The 25,915-nt window shown below is 38.3% G+C and overlaps 2 protein-coding genes across 4 annotated transcripts in view; one reads left to right on the forward strand and one right to left on the reverse strand.

Moving 5' to 3' along the window:
- Positions 1-18: 18 nt before the first annotated feature.
- The window catches only part of IFT74 (intraflagellar transport 74), a 40,464-nt gene continuing 14,567 nt past the window's right edge, over positions 19-25,915 (forward strand). Inside the window, exons 1-13 of the mRNA XM_061361040.1 lie at positions 19-75; positions 789-929; positions 1,448-1,583; positions 2,096-2,144; positions 2,979-3,077; positions 3,242-3,302; positions 4,313-4,372; positions 5,407-5,468; positions 14,985-15,123; positions 16,117-16,179; positions 16,993-17,136; positions 17,758-17,798; positions 22,958-23,037. Of these exons, the coding sequence (XP_061217024.1) occupies positions 813-929; positions 1,448-1,583; positions 2,096-2,144; positions 2,979-3,077; positions 3,242-3,302; positions 4,313-4,372; positions 5,407-5,468; positions 14,985-15,123; positions 16,117-16,179; positions 16,993-17,136; positions 17,758-17,798; positions 22,958-23,037 (1,051 nt within the window). The 5' untranslated portion in view covers positions 19-75; positions 789-812. The remainder of the gene's footprint in view (positions 76-788; positions 930-1,447; positions 1,584-2,095; positions 2,145-2,978; positions 3,078-3,241; positions 3,303-4,312; positions 4,373-5,406; positions 5,469-14,984; positions 15,124-16,116; positions 16,180-16,992; positions 17,137-17,757; positions 17,799-22,957; positions 23,038-25,915) is intronic.
- LRRC19 (leucine rich repeat containing 19) lies at positions 6,713-13,625 on the reverse strand. 3 transcript variants are annotated; one of them, XM_061361042.1, is made up of 5 exons: positions 13,283-13,625; positions 10,316-10,408; positions 8,291-8,801; positions 7,885-8,115; positions 6,713-7,106 (listed from the first exon to the last, which is right to left on the reverse strand). In XM_061361042.1, exons 2-5 carry the CDS (start codon positions 10,397-10,399, stop codon positions 6,784-6,786), a joined length of 1,149 nt encoding a protein of 382 aa, XP_061217026.1. In that variant the 5' UTR covers positions 10,400-10,408; positions 13,283-13,625; the 3' UTR covers positions 6,713-6,783. The 3 variants fall into 3 exon arrangements, with proteins under 3 accessions (XP_061217026.1, XP_061217027.1, XP_061217025.1); XM_061361043.1 differs by having other exon boundaries at positions 7,885-8,091; positions 13,283-13,413; XM_061361041.1 differs by having other exon boundaries at positions 10,316-10,481; positions 13,283-13,321.

Consider the following 25,915-nt stretch of genomic DNA (forward strand, 5'->3'; position numbering starts at 1 on the left):
GCGCCGTTTGGTTGTGGAGTTGCTGCGATACCAGCGGTGTGGTGTGTGGAGAGTTCATGGCTGCCTGGGACTCCGGTGAGAGGAAGGGGGTCGCGCCCTCCTGCGGCTCCGTGGGGTTCTGTAGCTCCAGAAGCCCTCAGCGCGCCTGGGGGAGGGTCTTTGTCGACCCGGGGGAACTGCGGCACTTCTGCCCTTTTAGGTCACGGCCAACAGTACCACCATCTCACAGGCCCATCTGATCCACTGCCTGGCAGCCTCAGCCATTCAAGAGCTGTTTCTATGTACTATGGCCGTGGCGCTGCTCCTCAGGGGCTGGTGAGAGCTGCTAGGATTTGTCAGGGGGAGTGTATTCTGGGTTTGTGTTGGTTGCTGGTGATGCCTGAAGGACTGTCCCCAGATAACCCAGATAACCGAGATGGGTATTGACAGCAGCTGTTCACTTCCAGTTCATTTCATGAGAGACTTGAATTCTGTAGGCAGATGCCGAAACGATAAGTGCCACAAGAATTAGGAGGAGTCATCTGTTTTAACAGTATCACCTGAGGACTGAATAAGCACTTGAGACTGAAAAGGCACTGCTGTTTCTCCTTACTTATGGATCTTCTGTGGTCCCTTCTGAGCACTGTCTCTCACGTACAGTGCTTTTCCAGTAATGACGTGCTTCACAGATTTTTAAAGAAAATTAAACTCCTTTTGACAGGGAAGAATTAAGCTTTATAGAGTTGATGCATTATAATTTTTCAAAGACCTCATGCAAAATAAAGGAGTATTTCTATCCATTGTTCCAGAAAGAAGTTTGAAAAGAAACAAATATGGCCAGCAGTCACAGACCTCCAATAGCTCGTTCTTCTTCAAGAGCAGGGATAGGGTTGACCACAAGGCCTACCACTTCATCAAGGACTCCATCAGCAACCAGAATAGGAACAGGGGTATGTTAAAAAAAAAAAAAAACACCTTGATAGATTTTTATCATTTTGATGGTTTTTTTGTTTATTTGCTTTGTTGTGTTTTATTTTTATTGTTGTGTTTATTTTATTGTTGTGTGCCTTTTATTTTTAGTACTGTGACTGGAGTGATAGTTTCTCAGGAAGAATTTTAAGATTTAAGTTTTGTAGAGAGTTGTTGGTTTTGTTTCTTTTCCTAATTTTGCCTGAAAGGGCTCAAGAGAACCCTTGCATCAAAAATTCAGCTGGGAGACCTTAATAGCATTAATGCTGCAGACAGAAGGAACAATGAAAAGTTGTTCAAAAGTAATTTCTTACCGTTTTGCAGCAGACATTTGACTGAAGCTTTTTCTCAGGAGATGTAAATACTAGAAGACTTACAGGAACACTGTAGAGACAGTGTAGAGAAGTTTTCAGTTGCTTTGACAGTTGCATAAGGATAATAAAGTCATAATTCAGTGTTGGGAGGTTTGTAGTTTGGTTATTTGGTCCTTTTTTTATAGATGCCTCCTAGTACATCAAGACCTGTTTCTCGTGGTGGCCCTTCAGCTACTGGAGGAGTCTTACCGTCTCAGATTAAAGTTGCAGACCGTCCAGTGACTCAACATGGTTTAAGTGGAATGAAAACTGCAATGAAAGGTATTTTTTTACTGAAAGTAGCTATCAAGGTGGCTGCAGACATTTTAAAGAAATATGTAGGTTTGTAAAGGCAACTTTTTAATTCCTATACAAAGTGCTGGGTAAATAGCTGTGAATAATAGGAGTAGGAGAAAGGAAAGGAAGATTAAAACATCCCTGTTATTTTCTTTTCTCTTGGCAGTCATAGATGACAAAGGCTTTTCTGTGCCTGAGCTGTCTTTAAAAATCATTCAGAAGCATAGAAGAAGGCAGATTGTGTCTTCTTCCGTCACTGCAGAATAATTAAAATACTGTGTTATGTGGTAACTATTAGTACAGCTGAAAAAGTAATGTATATCTTCGCAACAGTATGAAATTAATTTCTGCTTTGATTTGTTATAATGAGGTACTTTTTAAGAACACTGAGAAGATGGCAATCTCTGCCTGTAAATTCTGCAAGTTATTTTCATAATTTACACTTCATCAACATTAGTTGTTTTCTAACAAAATGTCATCTTACTGTCCTTTGTCAGGTCCTCAGAGACAGATAATGGATAAAACATATTACCTTGGTCTGCTGAGGTATGTCTTAAGAACACATTAAAACTGCAGGAGGTTTAATGCTGTGTTCACTTTCTGACGTGAAATTTGTTGTGCTTAACAGGAGCATGGGATAAGTGGTGTTCACTTACAATAAAATCTGTTCTCTTATAAGAGGTATGGTCATTTTGTAGGAGGGAGGAAATTTTATGCTTATGTTCAAGTCCAAATGGTTGCCTTTGACATTTTGTGATTAAACTTGCTAAACCATATGCAGTCCCCCAGCGTTAGTAAAAGGAGGGTCAGGGATTTTGAGCTTCCACCTATAATGCTTGATAGGTCTGATAGCTGCAATTGGAAGAAGTAGCATCACAAACTAAGCACTTTGTAGTGTACATTTCAGTTGGTTTACTTGGATAATACATTGAGCTAATGCTAACAAAGGCAAGGCCTAGAAGAAAGTGTACTGTATACAAGGCTATTTTGTCAGTTGATCATATTGCAGTATTGAATGATCAGTCCTAAAATACATAATTTTACATATGGATGATATCCATACTCTGTGAAATACTATGATATATACCATGATACTATGATCTTTTTACCTGTCCATTTGAGAATAATTTACATCTATTTCACCAGCAGGCACACAGCTAATTAAAGCATTTTATTTCATATCCAGATTTTCTAACTACTTACTAATTTATCTGCTAGAAACAGTCGCATTTTTTCCTCACTTACACAGCTCTTCTTTGAAATATTGATTTGAAACTTCATGCAGTGTAAGAAAGAGATGCTGATTGCACAGCTAGAGTAAAACAGTTTCTGTTCTGTGTTTTAGTTGTACATTCCAATATTTTGTTTATTTTTTTGCAGAAGCAAAACAAGTGAACTAACAACAGAAATTAACAAGCTGCAGGAAGAAGTAGAAATGTACAAGCAAGAGAAATCTGTTTACTTATCATATGAAAAAAGGTGAGATGTTGCAGCTAATGCAATGCTAACTTTCTAAGTAACAAAACTATTCTCAGATATTGTGCTGTCTTCCAGGAACCACTAACATCTTTTTTTTTCTTTTTCTTTTCATTGTTTTATTTTTACATGTACAAGTCTTAAGTTTGATTTTGTTTTATATTTAGGGCAGAGGCTCTAGCTGGAGAAATCAAAGAATTTCAAGGTCAGCTAGCAGACTACAACATGGTATGCTGCTATCAACTTATGATACTGAATGCTCTCCCATATCTTGTTTGCTTTGTATTGCTTTTGCTTTACTTTAGCATCTTTTTTATTAACTTTTCTCTGTAAAAATACGTTGCTTAGTACTACCTCAGTATTAATAATGAAACACACTCGTTAATACTGCCTCAATAATTTCAGTTGTTGGAAAGTAAAACAATGGAAACTAAGGAAATCATAAAAGAAAATAAAGTGTACTATACATTAGGAGAAGCAGTTGCATATGGATTTAAGAAGCTACTGCAGCATCATGTTTGTGGGTTATGTACAGTTACATATAATGACAATAATTTCTGAAAACTTGGAGTGCTGTGTACAGTTCTGATGTCCTCAACATAAGGACATGGAGCTGTTAGATCAAGTCCAGAAGATGGCCACAAGGATGATAAGGGGCTGGAGCACCTGAAGACAGGCTGAGAAAGTTGGGGCTGTTCAGCCTGGAGAAGAGAAGGCTGCTTGGAAACCTCATAGCAGCCTTCCAGTATCTGAAGGGGGCCTAAAAGGGTGCCGGAGAGGGACTCTTCATTAGGGACTATAGCGATAGGGCAAGGGGGAATGGGTTTAAACTTAAAGAGGGGAAGTTCAGATTATATATAAGGAAAAAGTTCTTTACTGTGAGGGTGGTGAGGCACTGAGGAAGTGATAGTTGTTCCATCCCTGGTGGTGTTCAAGGCCAGGTTGGACAGAGCCTTGGGCAACATGGTCTACTCTGAGGCATCCCTGCTCATGAGTAGGGGGTTGGAACTAGATGATCTTAAGGTCCTTTCCAACCCTAACCATTCTATGATTCTATGATTTTAAAACTGCATGTAATCTATTCAGATTCCCACATCATGTGTTTTCCATTTGAAATAACACAAAATTGCTGTGTTTTCGTAAGTGCTTTGTGAGTTACTACTTACTTGTCTGATTTTTTGTGTGTAATTTAAAACAAAAGGAGAGCATTAATATGTTGGAATTCTGTCTCATTTCAGGTTGTGGATATACTTAATACTGGTACAGATATGGCAGAAGTGATTCACGATTACAATATGGTAAGAATATGTTAAGAAATAGGATATAAGCTACCTTTGAAGGGTGAAATGCTGTGTTACATTCTTGGAACTTTGAACATACAATGTATCTAAAATGGCATAGCACTAATTTAAACTTACCCTTTTTTCCAAGTTAAATAAACCATGGGCAACATGTTTGCCGTGAGACAGTTGTCTGAAGCGTTGCATTAACAGCCCCATGATATTTTTCTGTGGTTTAGATTTAAGAGGGATGTCATCCCAAATTTTGAGTGTTAAGATATATTCTTTATTTGACTTGGGAACATAGAACACTACTAGTTTGATGAAAGGCAAATTCACTAGCCTGCACTGCCTTGTAAAGCCGCCCGGTCTTCTGGAAAGATAATTATATTGTTTCTTCAGCCTTTTAAATTAGTCCCATGTTATAAATATTAAATATTTATTAAATAATAAATATACCCACAAAATCGATGAGCTTTCATTTGCCTTTCTTTATTTTCTAATACAGATAGAGTGTTCCTCTAAGTCTTAAGACACAGGTGGCATTAAGCATGTTCCTTAGGATCTCTTAGGATAACTTTGTCCATAAGCAGAAGAGACTAGCTTGATTTTAGAATAGTTACTTTGGTCAAAACAACATTTACCCCTGCATTTGATTGCACAATAAAGTCACAATGTCTGTGTCATAAAGAAAAGAATGCTTTGCAAGTGTTACATTTTCATCATGTCTGTAGGCTTAAACAGTATTTTACTAAATGTTGCAGGAATAGATCCCACAGTAAGTGACTTGATTTGTAACAAACTTGATTATATTTTTTAAACATAGAGATGCCTTCTTACTTCCTTTGGTTTCCAGTAGAAGACTGTAATTTCAGAAAGCCTTTGCTTGGTATCAACTGTGAAAAACCTCTGGAGCATGTGGCCTCTGCTGCTCTTTCCTCTAATGCATTCTGAGCTGCTGCTTCTCTTTCAAAGGAAACCTTTCAAATTTATATATAGAATGTGTATCTTTATTACTGTATATTATATCAGATTTTTTTTTTTTTTTTAAGTTAAAGGTTCAGAACGACCAAGACACTCAGAGTGTGGATAAAATTTTCACAGAAAGACAAACGTGAGTACATGAAATGTATGTTTCTCCAAAGCTGTTAAAATCATAACTGAGCTTGACAAAATTGAGGTGGTATCTGATTCAGAAGTTCCTTAACAATTCCAGGCATGCCACGTGTTAATTGAGCAATTTCAGGATGGTATAGTAGTGCCATACAGCAGCTGGGTTCCTAGCTTTAAACTCTTCTGATTAACTGCTTGGAGGAGATACTTACTGTGTCATCCAGGAGGACTTAAGCGGCAGTGGAGACTCCTGTCTTTTGGGAACCTGAGTTTTGTGAGTTGTGTTGTGGAGTCCAGAGTGGAAAAAGTAATCAGAAGTGGGAACTGTTGCTGAGTTTCCTGTGTGATTAGGTAGATGACAGCAAGATGCTTGCAGTAACAATTTGTATGCCATTAGAATGGCTTGTGTAGTTATAGGCTGAGAGGGTGAGTTTCTGAGATGTTTAATTTAGGGACGAGAGATGTGCGAGAGAAAGAGATATGGTCTTGCTTGTTCCAAGCAAGAGCAATCTCAATTATGAGATTCTATGTATAGATAAGCACTTTAAAAAAATGATTTGCCTTGTAATAATAAGTCAGTTTTCAATAAAATTGCAGTTTTTGGCAGCTCACAAATGTGTCTGTTTTATCCCTGAATGCATTTTTAAGTGTTAAGGAAATAAGTATAAAAAGAAGAAACTTGGTTCAGTAGCAAACTAAGGAGTAAAGGCATCAGGTATGCAGTAATGATAACTTATTGTTGTAGTGTATGTAGGCTCACTTACGGGAACGGAGCAGTTGGTCTTTCTTGCTCTGCTAATTTGGGTAAAAAGGAAAAGGAAAAAGAAAACAACCCAACAAATGCTCTGTTCTTTTGATAGCTTTAGTTTAACTTAATAGCCTAATGAGCTGGATTCAGCCCCCAGTCTGGCTGTGATCTGCTCCAACATTTTAGAGAAATTATTTTTCGTTTCTGGACTTATTCACAATTAAAGCATTAGTGATTATGCCAACTTTACAAGCTACTTTGTAAAGAGTTAATGTTAAGCAATATACAGTGAGCTCTCCCCCTGCCATAAGTAGCCAATTAGGTTTTTATGAAAGGTGGATTATGAGTACTTTTTTTATGTTTTGAACTACTTATTGTGACACTGAGGCACGCACATCACCACATTTTTTTAACTTCATGATTCATGCAGCAAACCTTGTTATGGATTTGACAAGATGAGAGGAAATGGACTGGTTAACCTCCTTTTATATTGTACATAAGTAGCATAATACGGAAGTACAAGTGTACTACAGTTTTGAGAAATCAGTTCTTCATCCATAAGACATTATTAACTCTCCTCAGTTGCATAAGAATCAGTGTATTTATCCTCAATAAATCCATCTTCCCCAGGCACAAATGTATGAATTTTCTTAAGGGAAATTGGATTTTCATTGTTTGTATCCGATAATGTAGGAAAAGAACTCATGTCAGCTGAGAATTCCTGTTCAAACATCTCCGAGTCATTTTCTTCTAGACGACGGTGACTGTAGCTTATCAAATAGCGATACCATGTTGGGCATTTTGCAGCCATAAATATCAGGAGTGTAATGCTTAGAACAAACCCTAGGACACCTGCTAGGAAGGTCCAGCTTTTGCCAGGAAGTGGTAACTCTTTAAAACAGACAGGAAAAAAGGAAGTATCATCCTCATGAGGAATACCAGCAAGAACTCTAGTATGAATTTTTTCATAGTTAAATTGGGAACTCACAAAATAAACAATCATAGGGGAATTACTGAGTATGTCCAAAGCTTTAGTAGAATTTTGGTGTTATGTTCTTGGGGAATTAGCCACATCACGTGACCAAAACATGCACGTACATCTTATATTTCTTAGCAATATATATCCACCATGCATATTTCTAAAAAACAATAGCTTCAAAGTTGGAAAAAATTCTGGGGGCATATAAACTAAAAAATAATATTTTTGCAAAATTCATATTCCAAGACTGAGCTTCGGAAAAAAAAAAAAAACACGACCGCCAACAACAAAAACAAACAACCCCAAACAGTAATTGACTTCAAATTCTGTTTCGCAGGCTTAAATTTCTGTATGGTGATGATGTCTGCAGCCTAAAATATTACATCTTTTGTTTGGCATATCCTTTCAATTGTACTTCTTTTAAAATAAAAATTTCAATAGACTGTAGTTTCCAGGAATCTTTATTTAGAATCTGGTTTTGTGTGCTGGCCACTGTCCTAAAATAAGAATCTAGCTATTATGTATTCACTATAGTCTGTATGCAGTCTACCAAAACCTGGAAATACGCCTGTTCCATGATCACAGCTTTTGTGAAAGAATTATAGTGTATGAGGTGTACAAATGGTATGAAATTGTGGAATAGCAAATCCAACAGCTTGTAAGCAGTAATATGGAACATCAGTATGTTACCTGCATGCGTCCCATTGTTTTCAGTGATGTTTGGAGTCCGAGCTGTTAGGAAGGCACTACTTTTAAGCTTAATGGCAGAAGTGGAAGCTGCAGTGTTTTCCAAAGAAGCTTGTTCAGTTTTGCAGTCAGCTGGTTGAATAGCTGCTGTTTTGATGGAGCATTTTTCTTTGGTGTTTGGGAACGTACATATAGTGTTGTTTTCATTTTCTGTGGATGCAAGCAGTGGAAAGGCTATGAGATATTGTTAATTGATTGGCACTCTGATCTAAAAAAAAATCATAGGTAACCTAATGTATTATTGCAAAAAACTAATAAGTTGATAGTGGATATTATCCAGATCAGTAAAAAGTAAGATAAGGCTGTTTAATATAAACAAGTATGAAATGTTGCTCTAACCAAAACTTACCTATTGTCACACTGGAGGCAGTTAGCCATATCTGTAAATCAAGGAGGTCACAGGAGCAGGTCCAGGGGTTTCCAGCTAAAACTATTTTAATCAATTTAAAGGGTGATTTTATATGAAAATATCTCAGAGAGTTATGCTGTAGATCTAAAGCTGTCAGGCTTTTTAGAGAAGTAAATGTATAAGAATCTAGTTGAGTAATCATATTATAGGATAGATTCAACACTGACAGTTGGTTTAATCCTGCAAATGCTGTTTTATGAACTGTGCTAATACGGTTGCTGCTGATATCCAGAATTACCAGTTTTGTCAGATTGCAGAAGCTATTGTTATACAGTACAATAATCATGTTTTCATTCAGGTAGAGTTCAGTGAGTTTAATAAAACTTTGAAGAATCTCTTTGTCGATGTCGTTTAAAGTGATTTTATTATTTTTGAGGTTTAACATAGTAACATTTTGGTAAAGATTAGTGGGTATATTAGAGAGGTTCTTTCCAGATGTCTCACAAGTGACCTGTTGAAAAAAAAGACAACAGTTAAATACTATAGGGAAGTCCAGTGAAGTCAGTGATGGCTATTGAGGGCACAAAAAATCTTTGGTTTTTTTAGTTCCAGGACTTTAAAAGTTCTAGTGCTCTTAATGCAATTTTATTTATATTTTTCTTAATACACCCGTAGTCTGGTGATAGAGGGGAATGAATGCTCCTAATATATAGAGACCTGAAGTTTCAGATCACTTAGTGCTTGAGCTCTGTTTGGCATGCAAGGTTTTTTATGTGATGATTATTCAAACTATTTGGCAAATATTCAAATAGTTTTGCATAATATTTTGGAGTTAGGGCTCTCTGTTTTAGGATTCTATGTGAAGATTGGCTAAGTAGAAAAAGGATTCATTTCCCACATAATCTGGAAAGTAGGTGTCAGAGAAGAAGTGGATCCAAGGCTGAAAATTAATTCAAATATGCATTTTCAAATGTATTGTTTTATTTTAAAAACAGCTGTATTCACTTTTAAAATCATGTTTCGAGTAGACCTTCAACAAAACATTTAGTTGGATTTTTGTTGGATTTTTTGTTTTTATGATAACAGTTTTGATTTTCTGGGTTTAAGTTTAGCATAGCTGCAGTCTTTTCATGTTTGAGAGTGTTAACTATACCTTAAAGGACTACTGTTTACTGAGAAGAGTAGATTTCTTTATATGTGCATGCATGCATCACTGCAAGCTATAGTTTAGTGTCAAGATACTTGAACTGGGTTTAAAGCAGATTCTTAGTCTTGGAAACTGATTAGTTGTGTTACTCCTCTTCCTAACTAAGTAGCCTGTGTTCAGCTTGTTACTGCTGTGACCAGATTGAGTATAGCTAGGTAGCTGGTTTAAAAACAAATGTAGTGGAGTGCCTTTTCTACACTGTATACCCACTAAGTGTTTTTTTTTGTTCTTCATCTTTGTCCCAGAGATTAACAGGCAGTAGATACAGTACTAAACCAATGGGCAATGAGTCAGAGCAAGTAGTGCAATACCAATTTTATCAATTTTATTACTTGGCTGTTAATCAAGTTTTCTTCCTTCCCCTCCATTCTCTAGTAAATACAAAATCCATTACATTAATCTCTGGAATAAAAAAAACCTTTAAAATTTCTTACATACATTTTGATCTGACTTGGGCAAGTGCTAACTCAGTAAATCTCTCAAACTTGAGCAGTTTTTGGCTTTGTCCAAATAACTGTTGCTTTTTAGGTCTATTCCAAAATAATGTAAAGGTAAAGAAGGCACTCCTGTTGTCAACAAAGAGATATGGCTGGTATACAAATCCATCTCAAATATGTTTCGGTGTTATTCACCCACTAAAAATGACAGCCAGCAACTAGTTGTCCATTTCACAGAAAGCCATGTAATCTTATTTGTCTCTATGTGTTTCTTTCTTCAGTTTCTTTCTTTCTATGTTTACAAGCTGGCTTTTAAAAATGCCTTCAGCTTCTAGTGTAACTTTCAAAAATAAGGGTAATTTACAGACATATAAAACTTACCGTTTGAGAAGTAAAGTTGCAGTCAGCAGAGACAGAATTCAAAAACAGTGTTCCAGCACAGATCACAAGCCAAGACAGTGTCATGTTTAGAGCCTAGTAAAAACCAACACTTTTATATACCAATATGAGAATAACGCTGTCTTCTGTAGTGGTTTCTACAATGGTTCTGTAGTTGAACAAATTAATAGGTATAGTTATTTCAATGATAATTTAATCATTTTTCTTCTACACAAAAACAATGAAATGCAAAATTAAGAGGAAGAACATGTTATTAGAATTAATGCATTCAGCTTTCACTTTATTGAGCTAAACCTAAAATCCAGTGAGCAGAATGTATCTGCAAATAGAAGAGGGATTTACTAGACAGCAGTTTCTTATATGGGTAAAATGAATAGCCATGGATGTACTTATTAATTCCCTGTTAAAACAGCTGAAGGTACTGGAAGACAGTCATAGGAGCATACTGCAGAAAGTATTCAGGCTTGTGTGCTGTCCTGAAATAATTTCTTATTGCCACTGACAGAGGTAAAATACTGAACTAGATGGATTGTTGGTTTATTCAATTCTTATGTAAGTGTTTTTTTGTGAATTTTTACGTAGAAGATTGATCTTCCAATGTTTTTATTATCTATAACATAAGATGTAAACCAGGTCTTCTGATTATTATAAAGGTACAGTTGTTGCTCTGATCTTTGGAACTAAGTAAACATTGCTCAGTCTTGGTCCTGGGGTTTTTGTATGAATTCGAGCCTTACTGTTTTGAGAGTCAGGAAAGCTTTTCTGACCAATGGTATTCACTGCAACACTAACATCTCTCAGAGAAAGTGTCACTCATCCATCTCCTTTGAATCAGGCATTATTTGCAAGATCTCATAGAATCATAGAATACCCGGTTGGAAGGGACCTCATGGATCATCTAGTCCAACCATTCTAGGCAAAGCATGACCTGGACTAGATGTTCCAGCACCCTGTCCAGCCTAATCTTAGAGCATCCAGCACCAGCAAGGCCACCACTTCCCTGGGGAGATTATTCCAATGGCTCATTGTTCTCATGGTGAAAAAATTCCCTCATGTCCAATGGGAATCTCGCCAGGAGTAACTTGTGCCCAATCCTCCTTGTCTTTTCCATGTGACTCCTTGTAAAAAGGGAGTCTCCGTCTTCTTTGTAGGCATCCTTTAATTACTGAGACATGGTGATAAGGTCTTCCTTTCCTGAGTCTTCCTTTCTCCAGGCTGAACAAAACTAATTCTATCAGCCGTTCCTCATACTACAGTCTTCCCAGCCCTTTGATCATCTTTGTGGCCCTTCTTAGGACCCTCTCTAGCCTGTCTATATCTTTTTTGCATAGCGAGGACGAAATGCCTGTTATCTCTTGAGCTGTAGAAAGTATCACTGAATTTAACAGAGAATAGTGGGGAAAATTACGTAAGGAAGCTCAATTGCATGAACGATGCTAAACCTAGGCAGCCAGTCAGATTTAAAAAAAACTCCACAAATGTTTAAAAAGAGTGCCAGGAGGCCTTTGCCAGTAAGCATGGAGTACATGAGGGCACAGAGCAAATTGGTCAAGTCTAATTGATTGCTTTTGTACATTAGGGTGTCTATGGACTGACCTCATTCACCTAGCTGTTCAGCCTGGTAACCTCCTAACTTCTTGGAAATAAGAAAATAAAAGCCATTTACACTGCTCTTATCCATTGTGTATTTCTACTGCTGTTAGAAATGTACATTAAATACAAAAAGAATTCATAAACCATTTTGTTAGGCATTGTCAGTGGCACGGAAAAGGGGTACTAGCAGTAGCAGCCACGTTGTTATCATAAAATTATAGAATCAACTATGCTGGGAAAAACCTGTAAGATCATCAAGTGCAACCATTATGTTCTGTATTAGGTGCTGTTATTGTCAGTGGTGGTGCTGGTAAACTGAGTACTTCATTTTTTGGGCCAGTTTGTATATTACTAGTAGAAACCATTTTGCAGATTGAGAACTCCCAGTACAGACTGTTAACACTCAGATCTTGTAGTATACTTGAACCTTAAAGATCCTGCTTCCAAGATTTTCAGAAACAGAGTGGCCTTAACCAGGCAATATAGAAATAAAGATTAATAATATTGTTGTAGTTTGCAGATTTCAAGAGAAGTATTGTCTCTAATACAGTGAGAAAAATATATTATAATATTATTTTGTATTAGAATATTATTTTAAAATTAGTCTGTAAGTGGATAACAATCAAGTTGAAAATAAAAGTAATTTTTAAAGTTTTTAAAAACTTCAAGCAAAAAGTTAAAATATCTGAATTAAAAAGATGACATTAATTTAAAAAATCATTTTCTTGTTTCAAACTTCACTCTGCATAAAAATTTGCTCGGCATATGTCTAAAGCATAGTTCCTATTTTTTACTTTAGTTTCTAATGACAAGTTAGGGGTTTTTTTACAAGTTTGATTTCCTGTATTGTACGTGTGGGAACCTGTGGAAGAACAGTAGAAGAAAAGGGAAGTATCTGTAATTTTAATTGCAATTTAGCTTTTTACTAAAACTAAACTCCACAAATTGCTATTTAAAATAATTACTTTGGAAAGAAGCTGAGCATGGCAGTACATTCATAATACCTTGTAATTACAAACGTTTTCTTAAAAAGTTTTCCTCTGAGAACTTTTTAAGATGTTATTGTTTAATAGTAATGTAATTCCTATTGGTTTTCTTGAATTTGTAAAGAAAAAGACAGATTCTGGGAGGTACTGGAGTTTATGTAATCAGCTAGTCTGTTTTCCAGAGAAGACACAATCTATTCCCTCGCTTTCTACTGAAGTACAATTTACTCAGCAACTTTTCATGTCCAAGGTTCATAGTAATTCCTGAACTTTTAATGTCTCTCAAGATGTATTTTTTTCCACTCTGGCAATAAAGTTATACTAATAAATCTTTGCCTACCTTTTGAAAAAGATATGGCAAATGTCTTACCTTTCTGTTGCTTGTTAGAGCAGCATATGTACAGAATAGAGATTTTTCAGTGCACTGACAAGAAATAATATGATGCAACAGCACTTTGTTTTTGTTCAACCTTTGTACCTGATGAATAAGCAGGCAGTGAAAAAAAATAATAAACCTAGAAGATCCTTAGGAAAAGATTGACCAAGTTGAGCAACATCTTATAATCATCTTGGATTTAATTGGATCTGCAGCCAATAGGGAAGTCTAATAGTAGTATGCTCAGGTGTCAAGTTCCAGATCATACGAAGAGTACTGAGTTGAAATGCCACAGGGAATTTACAAGCAAGTTTGGTTACAATCAGTTAAAGATATGCTGGAGACAGCAAAATACTTGCTTTTTTTTTTTTTTTTTTTTTTATGTGATCAGTCATCAAATGAAGAAAATGTCAAGATATTTGCATATTGAAGTAAGGATTTCTAGTAGTGAAATTGGTGTTAATTCTTATGGTTTGGAAAAACATCAGAAGAGCTGCAGGGTGTGATACATAAAGTTCATTGTTTACAAAGAATTACAAGCACTTAAGGACACGTGTCTGTTTCATTTATTTTCTACTAATTTCTAAGAAATTCCTGGAGGCTAGTCAATTAAGATAACTAAAGGAAATCTACAAAAAATCTTGAGACTATGAAGTGTGTACCTTCCTTCCCTTCCCAGTTCATGAAAGATTATTTCAGCTGTGTGCTTGTTTCCGAGTGATTCCTACAGCTAAGAATGGCAAAATCAGCTGGATACGTGCCTTCAGGATTTAGAATCATAGAATCATTGGGGTTGGAAGGGGCCTTAAGATCATCTAGGTCCAACCCCCCTGCCATGGGCCGGGACACCTCACACTGAACCATGTCACCCAAGGCTCTGTCCAACCTGGCCTTGAACACCACCAGGGATGGAGCATTCACAGCTTCCTTGGGCAGCCTGTTCCGTTGTCTCACCACCCTCACAGTAAAGAGCTTCTTTCTTATATCTAACTTGAACTTCCCTTCTTTACGTTTGAACCCGTTACCCATTGTCCTATCACTACAATCCCTGATGAACAGTCCTTCTCCAACATCCTTATAGGTCCACTTGAGATACTGGAAGGCTGCTATGAGGTCTCCATGCAGCCTTCTTTTCTCCAGGTTGAACAGCTCCAACTTTCTCAGCCTATCTTCATATAGGAGGTGCTCCAGTCCCCTGATCATCCTCATGGCCCTCCTCTGGACTTGCTCCAACAGCTCCATGTCCTTCTTATGTTGAGGACACCAGAACTGCACACAGTACTCCAAGTGGGTTTCACGACAGCAGAGGGGAGGGGCAGAATCACCTCCTTGAACCTGCTGGTCACGCTCCTTTAGATGCGGTCCACTTTTTTTTTTCCTTCTATTTTTCATTAACTCTTCCCAAGTTGCAAGATGCAAAAAGTTTTAAATTGGCTAACCAACAGTTATCAGATCAATGACTGCAGCCAAGAATGCCCTTAGTCTTGAAATATGATGCATAATTTCAGGCTAAGTGAACACTGAAAAATTCATAGAAGCAGAGTAGAGCTGATGTTGGAATGGGCTTCTGAAATCATATGGTCCAGCGCTACTGCTCCTAGAGCAAGTTGTCAGTGAAGCTGGAGGAATACCAGAGTTTGAAATAGGTTCTTAAACATCAACTAGTAAAAGTTACAACTGCAATCTGTTTTTCCAGCACAGAAAAGTTAATTCAGAATGTAGAAGAAGATATCGAACATGCAAAGGTTGTAGCAGAAGACATAATAAAAGACATGTCAAAGGAAAATCAAGCTAAATACGTGGAGATGAAGGCTGCAAATGAAAAACTCTCTCAGGTTGGTTGATCTCGTACTTACATAAAATGTTTCTCAGCCTGGCTCTATTGATTCTGGGTACAAATTATTAAAGAGCTTGAGAACAGAGTAATGCAATAAAAAAGTTTGCTTGTATCTTAATCAGTTGTAGAATTGCCTTAAAAATAAAGAGTGATTGACTAAAACAAAATACTTTGTCTTTTTGTATATCTTTTATAGAGAACAAATGATGCTCATTATTTTCCTTTTAAATTTGGGGGCTGATATAAGGATTTTAAAAGTCACTGTAGTGCTTAAATGTTTCATCATGTGTAAAAAGCAAGCAAAAGGGAAGAACAACCACAGCAATTTTTGTAGTTCACTTCTGTAGAAACTTTTCTTCTGTGCAAAAGTGAATCTGGGTTTTTTTGTTATTCTTGTACATCTCAGTATATCAGAAAAATGAACTGGGCTTCGTAAAATTTTTCTGACTTCACAAATTGTATTAGCAAAAGCAGTAAGATTTCTAGATTCTCTGGGATCATCTAGCTTCAGACACACAGTCGTAGAAAGTTCCTCTGTATAGCGTATACAGTGATAGGCATCTTTTGAGCCCTGTGCTTCTCAGGTATCTTAGGATGAGCTAAATCATTGATTAGGGCCTGTCTCTTTCTGGACTGTAAAGAAACTGAGGTGGCTAGTTCAGATTTTAAAATCTAACTTTAAACTTCTAATGAAGAAATGACAAATTCCACCCTAGTACTAAATTTTACACAAAATAGTGGTAAAAGGGTAAACACGTTTTTCATCATAGTCTAACTCCAAATAATGCTAACAGCTTATTGAAAAAGCTGGATGCTGAAAGTAGGTGAATATTGTATCTAAGTCACTTGGAGAAGCTGGACACAGTCTTTTAAATTTTTTAGAGCAGCAATAAGATGTTTTACAGCATTTTATTAATAATAAGTTTCGGAACAAAAAAGTTACCAAGTAGCAATTTTTATGTGAATTTTGCAAATTTTTTTTTCTTTCTAGGAATTGGTTGTTCAACAGCAGGAATTGGATGCACTAAATACAAAGGAGGAGGCTCTAAGAGCTGTATGTATGATAACAAGTGGTCTCTGTACCAATCTTTGCTAAACTCGTGTAAAAAATAATGCAGAAATTATGGGTGGAGATTTCTGTGTTTTGGGTAAAAATTGTTTCTGTGGATGCCAAGCATTAAATTTTTATGGCAATAGCGAGGTGTGTGACTTTTGATTAATTTGGAATTGTTCTGTAAAGATAAACATGACATTATCATTCACGTCCTTCTTAAGGATTTGTGAGACCTGATTTTTCAATGTATTTTCAGCTTTCAGGTTGTGTGAGAATGATTTTCTTCTTCCACATTCCATTTTAAAAGCAGCTGGTACTTGAAACACAAAGTGGTACTCACTAGGATATTTTTTATCCCACATGCACACATAAACACTTCTAATACACTGAGTATAATTTTCTTGTACTGGGTCTTCCATGGATAAAAGGATCTGTCAGCTGAAACATACAGTCATGTATATATATTCAGAAAGTATAAAATTTCAGAAACTCCTAGACATTTTACCAGTCCTTTTGAAAACTGTATATGGTTTGTAATCCCCTAGAAATGATGAGGTAGTTAATCTACTCCGAAAATTGGCTTGAGGATAGGCTTACATAAAGAAGAAGTAACTGATTGAGTAATTCCATTCCAAAAATACCATATTGAGAATATGGATTATAAAGTTTATTGTTTAGACTGTCTCTGTACTGTTTGTAATAAATAAGCTTCAGTTTCAATGTATAGGTAAGTGTTGCTTAACTAAAGCATAATTTCTGCAACGCTGTCTTGACATCTGAAAACAGCTAGTAGGTGTTTGCTTTTCCCAACAGGAAATAGAACACTCTCAGGTGAAAAAGGAGGCTGTGCAAATGTATGAAAAGCTCCATGAGCTTGAGGAACGTCGAGATCAAATGATTGCTGAGGATAAGAATATGGAATCTCCGCAGGAGGAAAGAGAAAGGTTACTAAAGCAAGTAAGAATATAAAATGATATCATGTAAAATATTCTCTGAGTCAGTATTTTAAGGTATGATAATATTTTATAAAACTTTGGTTTGAATCTTGCCTTTATTTGCTCTTAAAGCAGCAGAAACCATCTGAAATTAAAAGCAATTAATGAATTGGCTGGATGGGATGTTTCAGGTTCAGACAGAACAAAACTGGCACAGTCATCAGTCATGTTGTTATGGGAAAATTGATCCTACTGAACAGTTCCATAACATAATTCCAGACAGTATCCTTGTGAGGTACTGAGCAGACACATTAATCCAGGAACAATTCAATTAGTTTACAAGCATCTGAGCTGTGTTGTGTAACTTTCCATATATACTGTACAAATTATTGGACTGAATGACACTGGTGTGCCTGATTTTTCATTATGTACTCAGAAAGCAGGAGAAAGTTTGGAAGAAGTAACGCTTAAATCATATCACTTTTATTTAACGAGGAGTCGTTGGACAATGTGGCAGCATGTTTGTGATTTCATATATTGAGTCTCTAGTCACTGTGTACTTAATTAAGAAATCTTTTTTTGTTTTCCTTTTTTCACTTGTAGGTTTTGTTTCATATGTTGAAATTGTTATAATTTTTTATAGGTTAAGGATGACAGTCAAGAAATAGCGAGTATGGACAGACAGTGAGTAATCCCATTATACTGTTCCTACAAATTACATTTAGAGCCTAAAGACAGATAGCTGAATTCCATTGTATGTTTCTATGGACTTTTAGAACATTACCACATTTTCCAGCCTCTGCTAGTGTTAACCTGCCACAGAGAATAGAAAATACTCTTCTGTTTCAGCTAAACAACATCTGTGGTGATAGGACATCTATTTCTGCATAGGAAGATACCTCCTATCCTTATGAACATGCCTTAAGAATATAAATTGCAGAATCATAGAATCATAGAATAGTTAGGGTTGGAAAGGACCTTAAGATCATCAAGTTCCAACCCCCCTGCCATGCACAGGGACACATCACAGTAAACCATGCCACCCAAGACCTCATCCAACCTAGCCTTGAGCACTGGCAGGGATGGAACATTTGCAACCTCCCTCGGCAGCCCATTCCAGTGCCTCACCCCCCTTACAGTAAAGAAATGCTTCCTTAAATCCAATCTAAACCTCCCCTGTTTAAGTTTGAACCCCTTACCCCTTGTCCTGTCACTACAGTCTGTAATGAAGAGTCCCTCCCCAGCATCCTTATAGGACCCTTTCAGATACTGGAAGGCTGCTATGAAATCTCCATGCAGCCTTCTGTTCTCCAGGCTGAACAAGCCCCAACTTTCTCAGACTGTCTTCATACAGGGATCAGTCCCCTGATTGTCCTTGTGGCCCTCCTCTGGACTTGTTCCAACAGTTCCTTGTCCTTTTTATGTTGACGACACCAGAACTGCACACAATACTCCAAATGAGGTCTCACAAGAGCAGAGCAGAGGGGCAGGATGACCTCCTTTGACCTGCTGGTCACGCTGCTTTCGATGCAGCCCAGGATACAGTTGGCATTCTCAGCTGCAAGCACACACTGAAGCCGGCTCATGTTCGTTTTCTCATCGACCAGCACCCCCAAGTCCTTCTCCGCAGGGCTGCTCTGAATCTCTTCTCTGCCCAACCTGTAGCTGTGCCTGGGATTGCTCCGACCCAGGTGTAGGACCTTGCACTTCTCATGGTTAAACTTCATGAGGTTGGCATCATCCCACCTCACAAGCGTGTCAAGGTCCCTCTGGATGGCATTCCTTCCCTCCAGCGTATCAACCGAACCACACAGCTTGGTGTCATCGGCAAACTTGCTCAGGGCACACTCAATCCCACTGTCCATGTCACCAACAAAGATGTTGAACAAGACCAGTCCCAACACTGTTCACTGAGGGACACCACTCCTTACTGGTCTCCAGCTGGACATTGATCCATTGATCACAACTCTTTTTGTGCGGCCATCCAGCCAATTCTTCATCCACCGAGTGGTCCATTCATCAAATTGATGTCTTTCCAATTTAGAGACAAGGATGTTGTGTGGGACAGTGTCAAATGCTTTACACAAATCCAGGTAGATGACATCAACTGCTCTACTGCTGTCCATCAGTTCTGTAGCCCCATCACAGACAGCCACCAAATTGGTCAGGCAGGATTCCCCCTTACTGAGGCCATGCTGGCTGTCACCAACCACCTTGTTGTTTTTCATGTGCCTTATCATGCCTTCCAGGAGAACCTGCTCCAAGATTTTGCCAGGCACAGAGGTGAGACCGACTGGTCTTAATTTCCCGGGTCATCCATTTTCCCCTTCTTGAAAATGGGGGTTATATTTCCCTTTTTCCAGTCATCAGGAACTTCACCTGACTGCCATGATTTTTCAAATATGATGGCCAGTGGCTTAGCAACTTCATTTGCCAGCTCCTTCAGGACCTGAGGATGGATTTCATCAGGTCCCATGGACTTGTGCACATTCAGGTTCTTAAGATGGTCTCGAACCAGATCCTCTCCTACAGTGGGCCCAAGGTCTTCATTCTCACAGTCCCTGCATCTGCCTTCCAAGACTTGGGTGGTGTGGTCAGAGCATTTGCCAGTGAAGACCGAGGCAAAGAAGTCATTCAGAACCTCAGCCTTCTCCAAATCCAGCATAGCCAGTTCTCCTGATAGCTTCTAGAGAGTGCCCACGTTGTCCCTAATCTGTTATTTGCTATGTACCTATAGAATCCCTTCCTGTTATCCTTAACATCCCTAGCCAAGTTTAATTCTAACTGGTCCTTAGCTTTCTTAACCTGGTCCCTAGCTTCCCGGACAATAACCCTGTACTCTTCCCAGGCTGCCTGTCCTTGCTTCCACTTTCTATAAAGCTCTTTTTTCATTTGAATTTTCCTCAGGAGCTCCTTATCCATCCAAGGAGGTCTCCTGGCCCTCCTGCTGCACTTCCTTCTACTTGGGATGCAACACTCTTGAGCTTGTAGTAGGTGATCCTTAAATATCAACCAAGAGTCTTGAGCCCCCCTGCCCTCTAGGGCTATAGCCCATAGAACCTTACTAAGCAGGTTCCTGAAGAGGCCAAATTCTGCCCTCTTGAAGTCCAGGGCAGTGAGCTTGCTGCAAGTTCTTCTCACTGTCCTGAGGATCTTGAATTCAACCATCTCATGATCGCTGCAACCAAGGCTGCCCTGGAGCGTCACATTTATGACCAGCCTTTCCCTGTTGGTGAGCACGAGGTCAAGCATGGCACCTCTCCATGTCAGCTCTTCTATTACTTGCAGAAGGAAGTTGTCTTCCACACAATCGGGGAACCTCCTGGATTGCTTGTGCTGGGCTGTACCATCCCTCCAACAGATACCAGGGTGGTTGAAGTTACCCATGTCAATGAGGGCCTGTGAGCATGAAGCTGTTCCTATCTGTCTATAGTGCTTCATCCACAGAGTCCTGTTGATCAGGTCGTCTATAACAGATCCCCACAGTAATGTCTCCCATCACTGTTTTCCCTTTAACCCTGACCGACAAACTCTCTGTTAACTGATCACCTGTCCCCAGACAGAGTTCCATTCACTCCAGCCTATCCCTAACATAAATAGCAACTCCCTCTCCCCATCTGCTGAGCCTGTCTTTTCTAAAGAGTCTTTAACCTTCCATTCCAACACTCCAGTCATAGGAGCCATCCCACCATGTTTCTGTGATGCCTATTATATCATACCCCCATAGACGAGCGCACATCTCTAATTCCTCTTGTTTGTTCCCCATGCTACGGGCGTTTGTATAGAGGCATCTGAGCCAAGCTCCAAATGAAGCTGGCTCATTGGCTGGAGCATCTGGAATATCTCTACATTGCTCTGAGCATTTATTATAGGTGCTGACAACTGACTGGGAGTGTTGGGATGGAATGATGCCCCCCTCCCCCAGCACATCTAGTTTAAAGCTTCTGTGACCAGCTTGGCAAGCCTCCTACCAAAACCCTACCATGACCTGCCACTTTTTCCTGGCAGCACCAGTAGTGATCTTATTTACCAGTGCATCAGCCGGTTGTTTCTGGTGTTTGCTTCCTCATTAGCCCCCTGCAGGACAGACAGCAAAGCAGTTCTGGGCGGGGACAACAGATTTAGGAGGAAGCCCTTTGCTTTTAATTGTTTTCTGCCTCCTTTTTCTGTTGTTTTTTGTTTGGTTGGTTGGGGTTTTTTTGTTTGTTTTTTTCTTTTGTTGCTGTTTCCCAGCTTCCCGGTTTAACGGCCTCCTTCTTTCCTCCATGAGCTACAGTGGACGCTTGATGCCCCTGCACAGTTTGGGCCTGGGTCAAGCATTCCTGCTTCCTCTCAGCTTCCCTGGCATCTTTCAGCCTATTGACAGGGTCCCGCAGCGCAGCCACCTGCTGCAGGAGGATCTCCACCAGGGCGCACCGAGTGCAGCCCTGCCCATTGTGCACCCTAGCCTCAGGAGGCCAGTGCAGGCACTCTCGATACTCCAAGTCCTCCCCTCTCGTCTGCTCTGTCTGGGTGCCTACGCTGGCCACCGCCGGGGCAGCCAGAGCACAGCTTCCAGACCGGGCCCTGGTCATAAGGCGAGTGCTCACCATGCCGCTCGAACTGCTGCGCAAACCGCCTCGACCTGCCCGATCACTCGCGCTCCCTGGGGCAGGTTTTTACCCACTCAGGGCTGGTGCCGCTCCTCCTGGCTCCGCCCCCTGTGAGTCCCTGTTCGGGTCAGCTGAGCTGCCGGCTCCTGGGCAGGTCTTGTCGAGGACTTGGGCCTCCCTCAGTGGCTCTCGCCGCTCTGAACTGAGGCTCCCGGCCCGCTGAGCTTCCCCGCTCTCACGTGTTGGAGGCGTCCTCTCTCGAGCTGCCCACCTCATCAATTGGTAATAAATTGGTAATAGCATTGTCATAAACTTATTTAATGCTGAAGAAGACATTCATCCAACAGCTAATCATCTGGTACATCTATGAAGTTGAGCCTATATTATGCTGCAGTAACATTTTGAAGAGTTTATTTGTTATGTGTTCTTAAAACCTAAAAGTTACAAAGTTGCTTACAGAAAATTCCATTCCAAAGAGTAACAGGGAATTGTTTCTTGATTCTTGGGTATTCAACCTTTCTGAAGATTTGCCAGGAACTCTGGAAGATGTTACAATAAATAGTAACATATTGGCAGGTAGCAGAGAAAACAGTACAATGTTTTTGTGAATCTTACTCTTGTGATCTCTTGCTCTTTACAGAAAGAATGAAATAATTCCTGAAATCTCCTAGAAACAATTTTGAATTCTTTAAAGCAGTACTCCCAACTGTAATAATTCATTAATTTTTAATACATTAACACCTTTGAGTGGATAATAATGCAAGTTGCTTAAGAGATTTTTTTTAAAGAAACACGGTCAGAGAATTATATTTGAGAATTTACATAAATTTTTTAAGGTGATTATGTAATATTGTGGTTTACTTGGCAATGTCTGAATGGATTTTAGTGAACACATGAGTAATTTTCAGGAATACAGCTCCTGGCTGCATTTTATGAATTATGTTGTACCTCTGCAAAGTGGTATAGCAGCCAACAGAGGGACCAGTTGAGTAAGTTAAAACTACTGAGGACCCAAAAAAAGGAAAATTATAATAAACAGTAGCAGTACTTCCATTTAATAGATATAGGTACTTACATGACAGGTGGTTTGCGTAAATCTTTTATAATAACAGAAATCCTCCTGATATATTTTTTGTTTTCAAAATTTAGGTTTGCTATTTTTATTCTTGATTTTTCTGTCCTAGTTTTGTGTAAAAAAGCAATTATTTTACCACACATTTTTTAACCATGGATTTCATTATCCATTTTCAGGCTGGCAGAAGTAAAAGAAAAAACAAACCACTTTAAAAAGATCATACAACGACTTGATATGGACCTGGAGAATTATGAAGGTAATATAACTAGAGTTTTAGCAGCCTACGCAGAGCTGCATCTGTATTATAGTACATATTGTTATGGACATTAGCTGCTTTCAACTTTTAGGCTTAAGCAAATGTCTGTTATTCACCATTAGAAGAAGGTTTTCTGTTTAGGGGTGCACTCTTCTCCTTTCAGATATAAGAAATGGGGAGTACCCACCTTTAGTGGGCAGTTCATCAAGTTTATATTAAGTAGTAAAAATACCATATAAAATAATAGTACAGCTGTCTGGTTTTCTGTCCCAGTTTTGTTTTTAGGATACTTGGGGAATAGGAGTTTCTCCTGATGGCAGCATTGCAGAACCAGCTCAGCTTTAGAACAGATTTTATTTATTTGACCTTTTATATGATCTGATCTATTGTCAGCAAATGTGGAATTGAGGATGTTTAATAATAATGTACAAAGTAGAAAGAATTCAGAAAGTAGAGAGAATTTTTATCTGTCTTTCAAAGTCCTTATGTTGATCTTTACAAGAGTTTTGGAATTGCTTAGAAATAGTATTTCCTTAGAAACTTAGCCTCCAGCAGACACCTGCTATAGTACACTGGGCTAGTTTAGGATGGGATTTGTCCTAGCATTGCCCATATGGTTCTGATGTAACCACAGTTGAGTGCAGGCCCTCAGTAGCTGTGGAAGATTCTCCTTAAAATGGAAATTGATCCCATGGAAAACCTCCTTATAATTATAAGGAATCTTGATTAGACAGGAGTTGCATAAATACATACATACATTCTGGAAAATTTTTTACCAAGTTATTTAAATTCTGTAGGACAGATGAATTAATGCATTTGTGTCCTTTTTACTTTATGCCTTTTCTCAGGTAATCAGGATAAAACTTAGCTGTAATTTTTTTGAAGGTGAACAAATATTTCTAAAATTGACCCTATACAAATGTTAGATGCATCTGTTTCTCATCTTTTGCATCACAAAATATCTCATGTTTCTCCAGATATTTCATTATTTCTGTGCAAATAATTCATTAAGGCTGTCTTACTAGTTATTTCCAGATAATGTCATTGCCAACTTTAGTATTCTGCTTTAATTCTTCCTTTTTGTTTGGCTTGCAACTTTTTTTTTTTTGTATCTTTGGAGAAATGCAGAAGGTAAGAAGTGAGTTACTTTTTTGCATTTTATAATAACTTTTACAGACACAATCATTCATTGCTGGACTGCATGTCTTTATTTTAGGAAAAGACTTCTGTTGAAGAGGTGTTAAAAGCATATGTAGGAGAAAGCACATGCTTTCTTTCAACAATCAGGAACAGACAGGATATTCAGAATATCGTTAACTTGTGATATAAGAGAGGGAATTGTACCTATTCATATAACATAGAGGAGATAAAGAAGTTATTCATAAGGAGTTGCTTTAAGACACAGAAATCCAGACTCCCAGTGTCCTTTTCTCTAGTGAGTAGAGAAAGAATCCCAGTGAGCCATTCATACTTCTGCTCTAAATCAGCAGTTTGGTGTGCCCTTGAGGTTCCTGTCCTCCCTCCCTCCCACCATCCCCCATCAACTTACTTCAGCCAACTTAAATACTGGCTAAGTATTTAAACTGTTTATTACAAAGCATTCCAAAAACTTCATCTCTTTAAGTTTTTTCAGTTAAATTTCAGGTAAAATAGCCAGTAAAATAATTACAACTAAGGATTTTTTGAATGTTTTAGGATAAACATTTCAGTGCTAGCAACATTTTTAAGCAGGAAAACCAAAACAAAAAGACCATTAATAGAAATAACTATTTTTAGTTTTCATTTAAGAAAATCTAAATAAGGAAAAAAAATCACTCATTTATATGTTCCATATGTTAGCATTTGCCGTTAACAAAAATGATCAGAGACTGGAGCACCTCTCCTGTGAGGAAAGGCTGATGGAGTTGAGGTTGTTCAGCCTAAACAAAACTCCAGGGAGACCATATTAGTGGCCTTTTGGTATTTAAAAGGGGCCTATGAAAAGAGGGGGAGAGACTTTTTAGTAGGGTCTCTTGCAACAGGATGAGGGGTGATGGCTTTAAACTAAAAGGGGAGATTCAGGCTGGATGTCAGAAAGAAATTCTTTACAATGAAGGTGGTAAAATACTGGCAGGGGTCACTCAGAGAGGTGGTGGATGTGCCACCCCTGGAGACAATCAAGAACAGGCTGGATGTGGTTCTGGGCAACCTGATCTAGCTGAAGATGTCCCTGCTCATTTCAGGGGGGTTGGACTAGATGACCTTTGAGGGTGCCAAACTATCATGTGATTCTGTGATCCAATAACTGATTAGTCAAAATCAACATTAACTCATAATGCAATAGACTTAACACTTCAGAAATTGCATGAGAGGCTAAGACATTGATGTAATAATGTTGTATTTTAACAAAAACTTATCTGTAAAAGTTTTTTTAAAGGTTGTGGGTTTTATTTAACTTTTTTTCTTTAAATACTTGGCAGGTCATGTAGCTCTCTGTTTCATAGTTCGCAGTAGCTAGACTTTTTAAGAGTAGAACAGACTGAGTTATTTAGTGTTGGGGACTTGCCTTGCACAATGAAAGAGAGAGTCCAGCAAGGAACAAAGCCACAGCTGCAAGGAAGTCGAAGCAGAATCACAGTTCCCTAGGGACCCATTGGTGTTCTTATTGTTTGTATATATGAGATAGAAAGGAAAGCATGGGATGTGCCAGTAGAAAGACCTAGAGAGATTTGCTTGCTCAGTTATATCTGTATCCACTTCATTATTTTTCCTTATATTCTTTAAAGTTACAAGATTATGCTGAAAATTTATCAATGACAAAAACTCAAACAATTAAAAATCTAGCTCTTTGAAATTTAAATTATTCTTGGAGGCTGAATTGTCTAATCTTCTTGAAATT

Source organism: Neopsephotus bourkii, unplaced genomic scaffold (assembly GCF_033783945.1).
Source record: "Neopsephotus bourkii isolate Nb327-2 ecotype Australia unplaced genomic scaffold, CSIRO-AGI_Nbou_v1 NB_1051, whole genome shotgun sequence".
NCBI lineage: Eukaryota > Metazoa > Chordata > Aves > Psittaciformes > Psittacidae > Neopsephotus > Neopsephotus bourkii.